The sequence below is a fragment of the Pseudomyrmex gracilis genome, unplaced genomic scaffold (genome assembly GCF_002006095.1).
Source record: "Pseudomyrmex gracilis isolate BER0280 unplaced genomic scaffold, ASM200609v1 scaffold_31, whole genome shotgun sequence".
NCBI classification, from domain to species: domain Eukaryota; kingdom Metazoa; phylum Arthropoda; class Insecta; order Hymenoptera; family Formicidae; genus Pseudomyrmex; species Pseudomyrmex gracilis.
Window position 1 is genome coordinate 402,003 of NW_018020615.1, and position 16,511 is coordinate 418,513.

Here is a 16,511-nt window from a genome sequence, read left to right on the forward strand (position 1 = left end):
AAAAGTCTGCGCTGATTGGCCTGATTTACTCAATAATTACTCCTTTATTATAAATAATAGAAAAAAATGGTTCAGGACTTTTCGACTCAGTTTTATTTCTTCTACCTGCCTACGAGAGATTGTACGGCAATTCTGGGACATCCTGTATATGTACATCACTGCATTCTTCCAGCGGTGCAGTGCGCACGTGCGAAAACGCAACTTTGAGACAACACCGTTTCGTTATTTACTACCAATGCTGAAAATCTATAATACACGTGACGTGAATTATAGATTTTCAGTGAAAACAATCATGAAATAAGTTGACTTGACCAAGATTCAAGTAGGTGGCGGCTTTGACTGCAGGGTCTGCGCGCGTGATAAAAAAGATCGTGCTGATATCACGATAGTAATCTTATATTCGGCATCGCGCGGGAATTGTGACTTTTCGTGTCGAACACAAGGCGGAACGAGGTAGATCTGCAAATATTTGACACAATGACTTCTTCACCTGAAAATCGTGATGATCAACACTCTCACGTGTTGATTCCAATTTTTGTAAGTATCTGCGCTATCCCGATCTCGATGATGTTTTGGATAGTAAATGTGGATTATTCAATATTGTGGCCGGATTCTGAGAACCATATAAAAGGTTTGTATGCGTTTTTAATATTAATTACTATTAATTAATAATTAATTTTAAATATAGAAATGAAGATTTGGAGCAGACACGGTTGTTGATGTTTAAAGTGCAAAAATGTATTTTATTGCATAAACATAATATATAATATATAATATAAAACGTTTTTGACCCGCGTAGGTTTTGGTCTTTTTCAATATATGTATACATATCTACAAAAAAGGACCGCAAATTCATACATAATGAAAGAAATTGAGAAAAAAAATACGACTTAAAAATTTACATATTTAGGATAAAACGAACATATGTCGGCATTACAGAATGTTACATAATGGACCACATTGTCATAAACAAAGACAGCAACGCAACTGACAAGAGTAACGTCTGCGCAAATTTTAAACGATACTTATTTGCTGGTTAATCGCATAGAAATAGAATTTGTTTTTCTCAATTTCTTTCATTATGTATGAATTTGCGGTCCTTTTTGTAGATATATATTGAGAGAAAGATCGAAACCTACGGTCGAAAACGTTTTATATTATATATTACATATTATGTTTATGCAATAAAATACATTTTTGCACTTCATACATCAACAACCGTGTCTGCTCCTTATGGCTTTATGGGAAATCTTCATTTTTATATTTATAATATTGGAGCTATTTTCTCACATCTTTAATTGTTAATTAATTTTAATATTATCTGACTGTTTAGTAGTATCTCATTTTCAGTGTCAGTGCCCGGTAAAACATTTTCCATGTATAAAATTGTATGGACATATTCGGTATATAAATTTGCATAATTAGATATAATAAGTTTACTTTGTATATAAGTATATATGATTATATATCAAAAATTTTTTTAAAATATAGTAAAAATATAGTTTTATATATTTTTTTTGTATCTAACATGATACTAATAGAGTTATTTTGTAATTTGATATGGAATATCTCTGAAGCCATTCTCTTAAAAAAAGAAATTCTCCGTGTATAAAATTGTATGGACATATTCGGCATATAAATTTGCATAATTAGATATAATTATTTTAATTTGTGTATAAGTATATCGTCACTCCCTACGTATAATCCCGTAACTCCAAAACGCAAATTTTAGAGGAGAGCAGTTTAAAAGTTTGAAGCTTCATATAGTTTCCCTAGTTAAGGGATCTTTCGGTTTTAAATTTTTACCTTACTTATGAATATTTTTTTTTAATACTTGGTGAGAGACCACAAAGAACATGATTTTCTGAGTGTCACTATGCAATAAACTGAAAATCCCATATGTGACACTTATGTAATTATACGTAGGGAGTGACGATATATGAAAAATTTTTTACCGGGTGGAACTTTAAGAAAGGTCAATAGCAAAACCACGTTGTTTCAAATTTAAAAAATCTGAAAGAACGTGAAATTTTTCGGTCAGTGAGAGCCATACGCTAAATATTTGTCGCGTATTTATATATATATATAATATATATATATACATATATACAAGGTGTCTCGTAATTGCCGTACAATCTCTCGTGAGCAGGTAGAGAGAGTTCTATTGAGTCAAAAAGTTCTGTACCACTTTGCGAAAGTCGCAATACTTACTGAGATCTTAATTAATAAAGATCTGCGAAGGAGCGTACATTGGACTGTCTTACGCGCTTAACATTTATATGTTACAAGATAATGGAAACTGAGATTTATATATATGTCAACTATGAAAAAATTACTACTTAAATGTTTTTAAAGAATCTTGTGAGAGATTTGTACAAAAAATTAATTATTTAACTTAAATTCTTCTAAATTGTAAATGATGAGATCATACATGTACATAAATTACAATATTTACATAAATTTTAATAATCACATCACAATTTTATGCTTTCTTATATTTTTTTTCTTATACTTTTGGTGTCTCTAAATTTTATGTAAAAAGTTTTTTCTGATATTAAAGTTCAGTTACAGAAGCAAAATCAGTTTATAAGGTTTCTTATATACAGTAATATTTATTTTAGAACATTCAGTGATTTCACCATGGAGATGGCTAATTGCAGTTGGAGTACCATTTTTCTTTTTCTTTTGGGGATACCGCAAGAAAAATATAAATATCATCGGTGGGATGCTTGGTATGTAAAACAAAATTCAATGTGTATGATAAGAAGATATGTACGATTATAAATTACTGATGTTTACTTATACTACTTGTTTGAGGTGATAAGTCGTAATGTTTTCATCTGTATTTATATAAGTTGACATATGTTTATTAAGCTGATAAAACAAGCAGTTTTATTACTTTTTTTATTTTATTATTTTATTACTTTTTTTTATTTTATTACTTTTTTTTCTGTCATTGTTGTTGTGCGATTGCTTTTAGTTCGTACTTTTTTCTTGGTCTGGCTGTGCGCGAGTTCAGAGTTTATTTCTTTTTGTTTAAAAATTTACATAAGTGGACTTTAAGTGGAAGGAAAAAAGATAACCTTTGAACAGCGACTAGTTTAGCAAAAAAGAACATATTGTTTGTGAGAAGTTTATTGTTGTGAGCTTTTTATCTTAGCTTTATTATGCATAAAAAATCTATCTAAAGAACATATTGATCTGTAAGAAGTCTATGTAATGCTAAGAAAGTATTTAAATTTTGGATCTGAGTGTGCTAAGTACAGTAGAATGTCATATCGTTTCGCGTTCAAAGAAAGCAGTTCTTTGATCGCCTCTTAGTATCGCGCGCCATTCTTCTCTGATTTCCGCCAACAGCGCGTGATAGAAGGTACCCGAACAAGAATTACCTCTCCTAACGCGGAACAACATGGTGCGCTTTACTGGACTGCTTAATTTAATTTAAATTACATGTTTTAACTTCTTATATAGATTATTAATTGCATGTTTAATTATGGAACACTAGGTTTCGTCATGGGATTTATTTTAACATTCTCAAGCTATGCTCATGTAGCAGTATTTTTAACATTCTTCGTCACTGGATCAAAAGCGACGAAGTTCCGATCTGTAGAAAAGAAGAAAATCGAAGGTGATTTTAAGGGAGGGAAACGTAGATGGATACACGTGGTCTGTAATGGCGGTATGGCTACTCAGTTGGCTTTATTATATTTGCTAGATGTTGGTAGTGGAGAACGACCTATAGACTTCAACAGCGAGTATCGTAGTTCATGGTTGTCTGTTGCTATAATAGGTAAATGTCTTCAGTTTTATGCATGTGTATATGTAAATTACTAAACAAAATGTTTTATAGGAGCAATTGCGTGTTGTTGTGGTGATACGTGGGCTTCAGAACTCGGTACTGTGATGAGTAAAAGCGATCCTTTTCTTATTACAACTTGGAAAAGAGTGCCACGAGGTAAAAATGCTAATTGTTTATGTGTTCGATACGCAAATACAATAAATTCTCTATATTTATGAAGATTTTTATTAGATTGTCTATTTTTGTTACAATAAAAAATCATGAAATTGATATGATATTAAAATATTTCTGCTTTATTTTTCAAGGTACAAACGGTGCTGTATCGTGGATGAGTCTTTTATGTGCTTTTCTCGGTGGATTAGCAATTGGTTTAGTTTATTACGTTGTGATATTGTACACCGTCGACACGAGTGTACTAGAATTGTCACCACCACAATGGCCCATTATACTTGTTGGAGGATTTGGAGGTTTTTTCGGTAGTTTATTAGATTCTATTCTTGGCGCGACTGTGAACTATTCAGGTAAATGTGTTTTCAAGTTATATCATTTTTGTCTTCTTGTGATTTTCTTACTTTGAATTGGAAAATAAAAATTTTGATTTTCGACCAATGTTTGCTACATTGCATCAGACAAATTTGTAAAATGTGATCGTGTATTTTTAGGAGTCGACGAGAAAGGTTTCGTAGTAAAACAACCGGGAAAAGGCGTAAAATATATAAGCGGTAAACATGTCTTGGATAACCACAGTGTAAATCTTCTTTGTAGCATTGGAATCGCTCTTATTCTTCCGCAAATAGCCAACGTTTTCTGGCCGAGTGTCTGAGTTATTTTAGAAACAAAAAGAAAGAAGATTTTATATAAGAAATATGAAAGTTTTAATATAAGAATTGTTAATAATTCTGATTCCTAGGAAAAAGTGTTACTTTAATGGATATCACGCTCAATTTCGAGATTGTTATTAGTTTTGCTCACGGTAGTTTTCATATTAGAGTTTTTATATTTGTATTATTTTTATGTAATGATTAAAACGTTGTGTATGGAAAAGCTTTGTGTGAACTGTGTTTTTAATTTATTAACTATATTGTAAATATACAGTATATGATTGGCATTGCTATATTAAAACCAGAACTTTTTTATGTGATGAAGATATTGAAACAAATGCAAATGTATAAATCTGTATTTTACGACAGTTTTGCAAAATTTGTGAATTGTTTTATTGATAGTATAAAAAAATTTACAAAATATTGTATATATCATTCTTGTGTGTCTGCATTGTTAAATATAAAATATACACACACGATAATAATTATCAAAAGCAGGACAATGGTTACGAATGAAATGAAGGTTTCTACAAAGATTTATATCAATATTTAAGCAGACAGTGCAAAAGTGTTTAAATGGTAGATTTATCAGGAAGTAAATAGCTTTATTGTGTAAATCCCGAAACCAAGTATATACATGTAAAAATACATATATTTAACATAATGAATAACATGTTGGTTTTTATAACCAGGAAAAATTGGGAGCAAACTTCGTTACATGTAAAAAGTAATGATCCAGAACTGATTTTCTACAATTGCTCGTTTTGTGAAAAAAGACGATAGGTTTATACGATTGGATTATTTTACTAAAAATTCTATCACATATACGAGCAATAAATTTTCGAATTATTTGGTTTAGATGACGATAGTAAAGTAAGAAGGTCATGTTAATGTTTAACATATATATTGCTCACGCATTGAATAATAATGACATAAATTTACGGCTTTACAGATTCAATTTGTCTGTGACCTTAGAGATAAGAATACAATTTGTAACTGACGTTTTTTTTTGGATCCTGTTTTGACGTAAAGATTCAAAGCTTGTTGCAATTATATCGACGGATTAACAGCAAAGTGATGTCTTATAAGCGACATTTGTCTGTTTTTGATAAATTTTGTTATTAGTGAAAAGAAAGATTAAAAATATGTCAGATATCATGGAAAAAAAATTTTAAGTACCAATACAATGGAATAGTGTATCTGTGTGTGTGTGTGTGTGTTAGTTGGTATAATTTATAACGTTCTCTTATCAAACTGGTTTATTTTATCATTTTCTAAGATGCGAGTATTGATACCAGGAAAAACCTTTGCAGTCAGACGTTATGTCAGAGAGGGAAGTTTACACATTCGTAAGCCGGAGTAATGGTGTCTCAAGGTGCTCAATATTTTTTTTAAATTTTAACTGTCGAGGGTGGATAAAAATATGATATGGTGTAAACTCATGGAGAGACAAATACCGAGACAATTGTATTTTCCGCGCAAGCGTCAGTTCGCGGAAGAAGCGAAAGAGATCATAGGATGCGTTCCGTTTCACGCATATGCGCGTATTTATTTTTCTATAGTACACGTCACGTATAATATATATATAAATGCGCGTATATGAGACGGAACGCAACTATAGGATGCGTTCCGTTATTTATTAACTAGTATTGAAAAGCTATAATTCACGTCGCGTTTATTATAGATTTTCAATGAACAAAATCATCGAATGAGTTAGCTTGACCATGATTCATGGTAGGTGACAGCACCAACAGCAGGCAGGTGTGTGCGTGCGTGATGAAAAAGATCGTGCTGGTGTCACGATAAGTAATTCTTTATATTCGGCATTGTGCGAGAATCGTGATCTTTTGTGTTGAACACATGGTGGAACGAGGTGGATCTGCAAACACTTGACACAATGACTTCTTCAACTGGAAATCGCAAGGACCAACACTCTCACGTGTTGGTGCCAGTCCTTTTAAGTGCCTGCGCTATCCCGATTTCGATGATGTTTTGGATAATAAATGTGGCTTACTCAATACTCTGGCCGGATTCTGAAAACCACATAGAAGGTTCATATGCAATTTTTCATACGCGTTTTTGATATTAATTACTATTAAGTAATAATTAATGGTAACGTTATTTTTGACTGGTCAGTGTTAATTTTTTTTGTTACGGCTAGTGAAAATTTATGTGTTTACAATTGTTGTTCTAAACAAAAGATCTTATTTAACTGTGTGTGTAATAATAAATTTTACAAAACAAAGTTAAGAAATAATTTATTATGTACGTATATATGTACATGATGTAATAGAGTGCTTTTGTGGTTGTGTTTTAGTACATGTTCGTGAGAATATTATATCGTGTTTACTGTGTGCTTTGTGTTTGTCTAAATTGTTTTGCCAGAAAGAAGCTTTTGTACATTGTTTACCTTGTTTTACATTTCAATCCATAATCTCAGTTTACATTTAAGATGATTTATTGTTTTGCGATATATTTAATGTGCTCAACAGTTACTAGACTTTTAGAGGACAAACATTGGTACTCTAATCTTTTGAGGTTATTCTTGAATAAAGAACAAGTTCGGTTTTGTAATCTAGTAAAAGAAGTCAGAGTTGAACAAGTTTGGTTTTAGTGTCAGTGGAATCTTAAAAAAGTTTGATAGCAAAAAAAAATTTAACAAATGTGGCTTAGAAATATGGCAGTTTTTGTTATTATTAGTGTACTGAAACTGTATACATTTATCTTATTTGTATTACAGATAGTTATTTTCTTTATTGCTATAAAAATAATGGAAGAAGGTAAAAAACCTAGTGGTTTAATAGCTCAAAATATATTTTACAAGATAATGAAAACTTAGATATATAAATATGGCGCAAACTATAAAAACATTATTACCTAAATGTTTCAAAAAATCATGTGAGAACTGTACAAAAATGTAAATATTCAAATTAAATTCTGTTGAGTCGTAAAAGATGATGTCATACATGTTCATAAATTAGAATATTCAAATAAGTTTAATAGTTGCGTGCATCGTAAGCTATCTTATATTCTTTTCTGTAGTTTTGATGTCTGTAAACCTTATGTAACAAATCTTTTTCTGATGTCCAAGTTCAGTTATTGAGGCAAAATCTGTTTATACTTCTTATATACATTATTCTTATTTTAGAACGTTCAGTGATTTCACCATGGAGATGGCTATTTGCAGTTATAGTACCACTTTTATTCTTGTTTTGGGGATACAGCAAAAAAAATATAGATTTCACTGGTGGGATTCTTGGTATGTAACACAATTATATATATAATTTGTAAGACGAAGATGTACAAATATAAATTGTACTGATGTTTATTTCTAATAGTTTGAGGTGATAAGTTGTAATATTTTCATTATATTTATATAAGTTGACATTTGTTTGCATAGCTTATAAAAAAAGCAGTTTCATTACTTTTTTTTCTGTCATTGTTGTTGTGCAATTGTTTTTAGTTTGTACTTTTTTACTGAACTGGCTGTGCAAGTTCAGAGTTCATCTTTCTCACTTTAAGTGAAAGAATAAAGCTTTTATCTTAGCATAAAAAAATATCTAAAGATACCAAATCGATTTGTAAGAAGTCTATGTATTGCTAAAAAATTGTTTAAGTTTTGAAGCTGAGTGGTCTAAGTATAGTAGTAGAATGCACTATATTGTTCCGCGTCCAAGGTAAGCAGTTCTTCGACCGCTTCTTACTATCGAGCGCCATTCTTCTTCGATCTCCGCCAATGGCCCGAGATCCGATTCATCTACTGGCGCGCGATAGGAGATAGCCAGAAGAGAACTACCTTTTACCACGGGACGATATGGTGCACTCTACTATACTACTTAATTTTGTTGATTACATGTTGCAACATTATGTAGATATTATGTAGATTATTAATTGATTGTTGATATTATGTAGATTATTAATTGATTGTTTAATTATGGAACACTAGGTCTCGTTATGGGTTTTATCTTAACACTTTCAAGCTATGCTCACCTAGCAGCACTTGCAACATTCTTCGTCACTGGATCAAAAGCGACGAAGTTCCGATCTGTAGAAAAGGAAAAAATCGAAGCTGATTTTAAGGAAGGAGGACAGCGTAGCTGGACGCAAGTGCTCTGTAATGGCGGTATGGCTACTCAGTTGGCTCTATTATATTTGCTAGATGTTGGTAGTGGAGAGCGACCTATAGACTTCAACAGCGAGTATCGTAGTTCGTGGTTATCTGTTGCCATATTAGGTAAATATCGTCATCTTCAGTCTTATGGATGTGTGTGTTTTAAATTACTAAGCAAAATGTTTTGTAGGAGCATTTGCATGTTGTTGTGGCGATACGTGGGCTTCAGAACTTGGTACTGTGATCAGTAAAAGCGATCCTTTCCTTATTACAACAAGGAAAAGAGTGCCAAGAGGTAAAAATGCTAATTTTGTATGCGTTCGATACGCCAATACTTACAAATACAATAAATACTTTATGATTACGAATGTTTTTAGTAAAGTATCCATTTTTGTTACAATAATAGATCGTAAAACCTGAGATAACAATTAAAGTTTTCGTCCTTTTTTTTTTTTGAAGGAACAAACGGTGCTGTATCGTGGATGGGTCTTTTATGTTCGTTTCTTGGTGGGTTAGCAGTTGGTTTGGTTTATTACGTTGTGATATTGTACACCGTCGACACGACTGTACTGGAATTGTCGTCACCACAATGGCCCATTATACTTGTTGGAGGATTTGGAGGTTTTTTCGGTAGTCTATTAGATTCTATTCTTGGCGCGACGTTACAATATTCAGGTAAATGTGCCTTCAAGTTTTGTCATTGTTGTCTGCTTGTTTTTTTGTCATTTTGATTTGGAAGATAAAAAGTTTTATTATCGAGCACTTTTTTTCATATCGCATCAGACATATTTGTAAAATGTGACCGTGTATTTGTAGGAATTGACGAGAAAGGTCTCATAGTAGGACGACCGGGAAAAGGCGTAAAATATATAAGCGGTAAACAAATCTTGGATAACCACAGTGTAAATCTTCTTTCTAGCATTGGAATCGCTCTTATTCTTCCGCGAATAGCCAATGTTTTCTGGCCAAGTTTCTGATTTAGTCTAGAAACAAGGAGAAAGAAGATTGTATATGAGAAACATGAAAGTTTTAATATAAGAAATGTTAATAATTCCAATTCCCAGTAAAACATGTTACTCTAATGGATAGATTACTCACGCTCAATCTCGAGAGTTTAGTATATGTGGTTATGTTATTTTTCATATTTGGTTTGTTTTATATTTTTATTATTGTTATGTAAGCATTACAACGTTTCGTGTATGCGAAAGCATTTCGTGAACTGTGCGTTTTTATTTTATTAGGTATATTGTAGGTATACAGTATATGGTTGGCATCATTACTATATTAAAACTAAAAGTTTTTTATGTGATGAAGATATTGAAACTAATATGTATAGATCTGTATTTTACGACAGTTTTGTAAAACTTATGGAGTCTTTTATTTTGATATTATAAAAAGATTTACAAAATATCGTATAAATCAGCATTCTTGTGTGTTTGCATTTTTAAATATGAAATATATACACATGATATATTACATATTTGTCACAAGATATATCGCATTTTCTTTAGTTAAAGCTTACTGACAAATATTTGTATAATGTTTCTATTGTCGTTCGAAAAGATCATGTCGTATTTAATTAAAAGGTAATGCTAAATGTTTATATTTTTATTATTATTATTTGTTAGAAAAAAATTCATCACATTTTACCTCAAGCAAAAGTTACTGATAAATATATGTGTATGTCTGTGTTGGTTTCGGCGCAAAATGCAATAAGATCTTTATAAATAAAATTTGCATGTGTGAATGTGTGTACATATATAATAAAATGTAAATAATGTAAATATATCACTTTTTCAGAAGAGTGTCAATTTAATAGATGTAAGAATTAAAGTGGAGTTATAGAATAAAAATTATAAGAATTATACAATTATATATAATAAGATTTTGATACATTTTTCTCGTTCACTTTAATACGTATAATATATATTCTCTACACATATTTATGGATATAAAACTTTGTAAGTTTATATCATTATATACCGATACATTTGTAAAAAGTGTGCATACATATTTGGCTAGACGAAAAATACAAACTATTTCAAAGATAATTAATTTCAATACTTCATAACTAGAAAATTTTAAGTAATACTTGAATTAATATAATTCAGAAACAGTATGTTTTACACTAAATATTGAATAAAAAACAAAGCTTTTTTGCAAACTACTAGATAATGTAGCAAGTGAATGATGTTAATTGTAGAAATAAATGTTTGGAACATGATTTATTTGGTGCTTGATCGAGAGTACATTACTTAATTATTAAAATAAGTGAATAACCAATATGTATAATCAGTGAACATCAGATTTTCTGTCTCATCATTGTTCTTAAGCATAAGTGTGGCAACTAATTTATATTGTTCCTGTTTGTGTTCTATCGATATGTTTAAAATAATACGATTAAATTATATTAAAAATAATTTAATTATTTATACTATTTCGTTTTGCTTCTCCTCTTTTTCTCTTATACATTAAAAATAACAGATTTAGAGAATGAGAACTCATTACAACTGTAAGTGTAAGGAAATCACAGCTACATATCTAAAACCCGGATAGTCTCCGAGTTTTACTCGCACGAATGGATGACTGACTCGCGCGTTACTAAATTAAATCTTCACATCCACACACACACATACGCACACACACAATATTATGCACGCCAAAACATAAATTTATATATATATATCCGCACTTAAAGATTTAATCTAAAAAGATTTTTCGTTTTAAAAAAAGGATCTCTAAAGACGCAAAAAATATATGTACAAAAAACATATATATTTGTAAAGTTTATAAATTTAAGTAAAATTTCTAAACCTTTATCTATTTAATAGGATTTGTGTGGATCTATGTAAGAGTGTACAGAAGAAATCATAAATATTCGCTAGCTTTTCTTCTATGTAGTTGAGCTAGTGTGACATACACAACACACATGTCATATCTATATAATATATTCGAATATTTTCGAAACGGTCGGGTGTGTAAAACAATATAAGTGAATATACTTCAAATGTCACTTATCTTGTTTATACTCTTTCATACACACACATATATATATATATATAGTTGAATATATATACATACGAAAGAGTATATATGTATGTAATTGAATATATTATGTATATATGTTCGGATTGTGTGTAAAATATGTATGTATGTATGTACATATGAATATATAACATATCAAAAATCATTATGACTTCCGGAAAATATTATGCTTCTCTTAAAAAGATACTGAGTGTATATATATACATATATAACTGTATATGTATGTGTATATATATATATACATATATATATATATATATGCGTATATGTATATATATATGTATATACATATGTATGTATGTATATATATATATATATATATATGTATATATATATAAAATGAGAATACAAGCAATATAAAATCATCTCTAATGAACAATTATATATTCGATGGATAATTGTACATTAATTCTCCTACGATGAAATTTCTATAAGAAATTTCTGTATGTATCAATTTATGATCCATTATTTTTACATAAAGTTTGAGATAAATATTATGCAAAAGAAATACGTACAATGTATAAATTGTCAAAGTCCAACGGAATAATCACTGAATGTGAGATGTGATGTTTATATTTTTTTTGTTTTGTTTTTGTTTTTATATAACTGCCTTGCAGTATACAGCATATACGTAAATTCCGAAATGAAGATCGTCGTTTACGACCGATGTTACACGTCCGACGTTCTCGAAAATCGACGTCATTTCGAGCTACCGTTTGTAACGTCCCTTTATTAATTGTAACGCCTTTGCCATGAGCGGTGCTTTTGTCTTTTTCCCGTTGTTCGATGCTGCAATGCGCGAGTATAATTGATGTTAAAATAATAATTTAAAATCAAATTTGAAGAGTATAATATTGATGAAGAGAATATACTAACTTGATGCCTTAAATCGAACCATTGGCGGTGCCGGTACAGCAATGTTTGTCGCATTGTTAGCTGCAGGACTGGACAATTTTTTCTTTACACTAGAAGCAGTGACAGGTATGGCGGAAGCCGTGCCGTACTTCGCTTGCTTCTTCAGTATGTTTCGCGGTGGCTTCACAACATTATCCACATACGCGAGCTTTGTGGATCTGACCGGGACGGAGTTGTCAATGGACTGTTTGATGTTCGCAGTGACGTTCTTCAATTTTGCTTCTCTTTCGTCCAAGCAGCGCTGAACAATACAAATGTGTGTGTGTGTGTGTGTGTGTTTTACGTCATTGCAACAACAAAATATTAAACGTACCAAACATATTTTACGATACAAACACGCACGCACGCATGAACTGTGTGTTCGGATGTTTTTTTATCATTTCAGTTTTACTCACCATATACATATCGCGCCACGATTCCATCTCTTTTCTTTCCATGCTTCTGAACTCTTTGTTACAATGATATTCCCATAACGTATCCGTATCCTCTATAAGGTACGGATTATAATGTTCCAACGTAAATAACTGTTCAGCCGAAGCCCGTTCCAGAACCGGCTTTAATATGTCATACGGTACACCGCCGGTATATTCGAGAGCTAAAAAAAAAAAAAAACACACAAAAACACTTAGTCCTTTCTTGTAGGATACACATCCCCGCGGTACGTTGTAATGTGCAAACAATTTCAGTGCGCGAATAAAACAAATACAAATGTGCTCACCGTCAATATTGTCCATCAATACTCTGAGGCACAATTCGTACAACGTGGGCACCTTCGCACCATATCGCGCAGTGGGTTTGTTACCAGAGTATACTTTTGTTCTGGAAATTTCAGAAAGCAAAACAAATTTTTCAGCAACTAAATATCTCAAGACAGTTTCGTTGTTTTAGCGATATAAATAATCGCACCTTTGAAAAAAGAAAGAAGGAAAGAAGCAAATTAGTACCTAACTCTTTCTAGTCAACAAGAAGAAGAAGAAACTAGAAGGTTAATCACGATTGGGAGAAGTTATAGGAGATAGAGAATAGATTTAAGTGTCAAGTTGTAAGATATGCGTGGATTTTAGAAGGACAATGTTAAGTGGACAATTTAGACGTAAGTTAACTAAGATAATGTACAGAGTAGAAGTAGTTAGGGTAAGAAAACGATATGTGTAGGTAGGTTGGGAGAATGGGAGGTGTTAAGGTATGGATGGATGGATGATATTGGAAAGCTTGTAAACCAAGTCCCCTTCTTCGGCCGGGAAAGGCTGATGTGAATATAAATAATAATATATAATAATCGCACCTTTGATTCTTGACGTAAATGATATCGTCGATTGGTTTAAACTCTTCTCTACGACTACTGATGGAGTTGACGTGTGGCAACGGCTTGTAATTGGGACTGATTTCCGGCAACGTAAAAGTTACCAAATCTGCGCTCAGCGGTTCCAATTTGATATTCGGGGCCAAAAGAGACGGCTGTGAAAATAAAGGTGTGTTTTTTTTTAGAATTATCTCTCGCGCAATACACGAATATGCTAAATGTGAAAAAAAAAAAAAACAAATTACATTCGAAGCGTCGCTGGATTCCGGCTCAGTTTTTACCGCGATCTTTTTGTTACTAATCGGAGGCGACAATCGTTCCGTTTTAACGAGCTTGCTGGAACTTTGAGCGAGCGAGTTGTTGGCACGTTTTTTCAACGGCTGAGACACGGTGCACATGCCAAGCGCTTCTGCAAAACTTGTTCCTAAAACAAAAACAAAAAAAAATCAAATATAAAAATATGCACGTTTGATTATATTTGTCAGAATAAAAATGTTTTTTAACTTCTTTTTGATGGGATAAATTAACGGAGAGAAATGTTTCTTTTTACACACCGGAGTTGCAATCAATCCCATCGTCGCTATTTATTTCTTGCTTCACCTTGATCTTCGTACGTTTGCTTTTGTTTTCCGCGTGCTCGCTTTTTATATTTTTTTCCTTACTCTTGTTGTGATCCTTGTCGCTGGATGATCTAACTTTGGAACTCTCCTTTTTAGAATGATGGCTGGATTCTTTTTTCGCGTCGTGTTTCTTGTGATTCTTGTCCTCGTCCTTTTTAAACTTTTGTTTCTCACCGCTATCCTTGGTTTTGTTGTTCAATTCTTCCGGTTTGAGCTTGACGGAACTGCTCTTGGATTTTTCTTGCTTCTTCTGTTTGTCGCTTTGTTCATTACTCCCGGAAGATTTCGAACAAGAAAAATTCTTGTCCCCATTAAGTAACTTGGACTTCTCCTCGTCGGTTTTAACATCTGTCAGTCTTCTCTTCTTGTTTTCTTTTGAAACATTCACCGTATCTCCCTTTCTTTTTCTACTGTCATCCTCGTTATCTCTGACGGTTAAGTTGATCTTATCTTTCTTCATCGAATCATCTGTTTTATTATGGCTTTGTTTCGTTGAACTATGAGTTTCCTCCTTTTTTACATTTGACTTACTGCTTTTTGATTCCTTTTCAATAATCAAAGACTTTTTCTCACTATGGGAATGATGCTTGGAAGAGTGTTTGCTCTTGTTGTTCAGTTCGTGCTTATCTTCTGTCTTTGATTTGGATGAACACATTGTGTTGTATTTTGTGGTCGTTTCACTTTTACCTTCTCTATGTCTACTTTTATTTTCTTTATATTTTGATTCTATCGATTGATCAGACGACGCGTTTTCTTGTAAATCTACTGCCTTTGGTGATGCCTGGCTGTCGGGATAATTTTTGTGAACATCAGGTACACAAGGCTCGTCTTCATCCTCACCATCGCTAGATTCTTCGTCCGCCACCATTGTCTTCCATTTGAAAACAAGGGCCCTCGCAGCATCGCCAACAGTACCCTCATACTTTCTGAAGCTATTTACAGTTCTTCCCACTCCCGTTTCCTGTAGATGCTGCACCGTCACCGGTAGGTTATGCAATTTGGAAATACAATGCAATATCTATAAAGACAAAATATTTAAAAATTTATTTTGCATCATCAATATGTAAAAATATTTTTTTTTGTTTTTACAATTAAATATGTACATATGCAACTTGATTTCATGATTAAAAAAAATGCAGAAGCACAATTTACATATTAAAAAAAAAACATTGTCTGAAAAAGACATTGAGTTATGCGGACGTCGTCGAATTAATGAAATTCGTAATTTATAATTTATTGAAAAAATCTAAGAGACAAATAAAAATTATAAACGCTTTATAATCGTTTCGTTAGAACATTGCGCGTGAACGTTGTTCAAATCTGTGTTCTGTCCTCGCGTCGTGTTGTTTGTCGCACGCAACCAAATTGTAATTTCAGAGCATTGTTGCAGGGATCGTCGGAACACAAAGAGAGAGAGATAATTAAAAACCAGTTTATTAACAACGAAAGAAATGGAAAGGTGCAGCAGTTGTGTGTCCACTCGAATATCGAGGTTATAAGGGTCATTTGCGGATGTCATTGTTATTAACAATTGATCACAAACGTTCTGGCAATTATTATTCCACAACAAATCATACGTACCCGTTCCTTGTCATCCACATATTTCTCTAAGTTTCGCTGATAATAGCAAATTTTATCGACCAACGACATATTGCAATCACTGGCGATCACCAGCTGCTCGAGCTGTTCGCTTGTGGCGAGACTGGCGGAGCGGGGTTTAAAGTTCCTCAAACCCCGTATTACACAGCCGTGCGGTACATACGATGCATCAACCGGTCCGTTCGCAATCGTCAACTGTGAATTTAAATCGCATTGGTCTGAACGACCGAATCGACCAATCGCGGAAAAACGCGAAGGATTGCTTTTAAACGCGGGGACAAACAAACCAGTTGCCGAT

At 32.4% G+C, this 16,511-nt stretch overlaps 3 protein-coding genes across 4 annotated transcripts; 2 read left to right on the forward strand and 1 right to left on the reverse strand.

Moving 5' to 3' along the window:
* Positions 1-417: 417 nt before the first annotated feature.
* Positions 418-4,782, forward strand: LOC109852582 (transmembrane protein 19-like). Of its 2 annotated transcripts, XM_020423852.1 has the most exons (7): positions 418-631; positions 2,622-2,732; positions 3,506-3,628; positions 3,716-3,790; positions 3,851-3,955; positions 4,105-4,320; positions 4,462-4,782. In XM_020423852.1, the coding sequence occupies exons 1-7, from the start codon at positions 478-480 to the stop codon at positions 4,620-4,622; spliced, it is 945 nt and encodes a 314-aa protein (XP_020279441.1). In that variant the 5' UTR covers positions 418-477; the 3' UTR covers positions 4,623-4,782. The 2 variants fall into 2 exon arrangements, with proteins under 2 accessions (XP_020279441.1, XP_020279440.1); XM_020423851.1 differs by having other exon boundaries at positions 3,506-3,790.
* Positions 4,783-6,374: 1,592 nt separating this feature from the next.
* Positions 6,375-11,161, forward strand: LOC109852580 (transmembrane protein 19-like). The gene is made up of 6 exons (XM_020423848.1): positions 6,375-6,671; positions 7,769-7,879; positions 8,567-8,854; positions 8,922-9,026; positions 9,191-9,406; positions 9,548-11,161. The coding sequence occupies exons 1-6, from the start codon at positions 6,518-6,520 to the stop codon at positions 9,706-9,708; spliced, it is 1,035 nt and encodes a 344-aa protein (XP_020279437.1). The 5' UTR covers positions 6,375-6,517; the 3' UTR covers positions 9,709-11,161.
* A 970-nt stretch (positions 11,162-12,131) lies between these two features.
* LOC109852606 (transcription elongation factor B polypeptide 3) lies at positions 12,132-16,325 on the reverse strand. Its single transcript, XM_020423895.1, has 8 exons — positions 16,196-16,325; positions 14,549-15,632; positions 14,240-14,418; positions 13,977-14,149; positions 13,410-13,510; positions 13,087-13,286; positions 12,653-12,932; positions 12,132-12,565 (listed from the first exon to the last, which is right to left on the reverse strand). Exons 1-8 carry the CDS (start codon positions 16,262-16,264, stop codon positions 12,486-12,488), a joined length of 2,166 nt encoding a protein of 721 aa, XP_020279484.1. The 5' UTR covers positions 16,265-16,325; the 3' UTR covers positions 12,132-12,485.
* Between the last annotated feature and the right edge of the window lie 186 nt (positions 16,326-16,511).

What these genes read in the sequence shown, in the direction of transcription:
- LOC109852606 (XM_020423895.1), bottom strand. Translation starts at nt 16,264, where the DNA reads ATGTCGTTGGTCGATAAAATTTGCTATTATCAGCGAAACTTAGAGAAA. An exon ending in AATCCAGCGACGCTTCGAAT is followed by an intron (nt 14,150 to 14,239) that starts GTAATTTGTTTT and finishes TTATTTTCACAG; the next exon opens with CCGTCTCTTTTGGCCCCGAA. An exon ending in ATTTACGTCAAGAATCAAAG is followed by an intron (nt 13,511 to 13,976) that starts GTGCGATTATTA and finishes TGAAATTTCCAG; the next exon opens with AACAAAAGTATACTCTGGTA.
- LOC109852580 (XM_020423848.1), top strand. Translation starts at nt 6,518, where the DNA reads ATGACTTCTTCAACTGGAAATCGCAAGGACCAACACTCTCACGTGTTG. An exon ending in TTTCACTGGTGGGATTCTTG is followed by an intron (nt 7,880 to 8,566) that starts GTATGTAACACA and finishes ATGGAACACTAG; the next exon opens with GTCTCGTTATGGGTTTTATC. An exon ending in GTTATCTGTTGCCATATTAG is followed by an intron (nt 8,855 to 8,921) that starts GTAAATATCGTC and finishes AATGTTTTGTAG; the next exon opens with GAGCATTTGCATGTTGTTGT.
- LOC109852582 (XM_020423851.1), top strand. Translation starts at nt 478, where the DNA reads ATGACTTCTTCACCTGAAAATCGTGATGATCAACACTCTCACGTGTTG. An exon ending in TTGGAAAAGAGTGCCACGAG is followed by an intron (nt 3,956 to 4,104) that starts GTAAAAATGCTA and finishes TTATTTTTCAAG; the next exon opens with GTACAAACGGTGCTGTATCG. An exon ending in CGCGACTGTGAACTATTCAG is followed by an intron (nt 4,321 to 4,461) that starts GTAAATGTGTTT and finishes GTGTATTTTTAG; the next exon opens with GAGTCGACGAGAAAGGTTTC.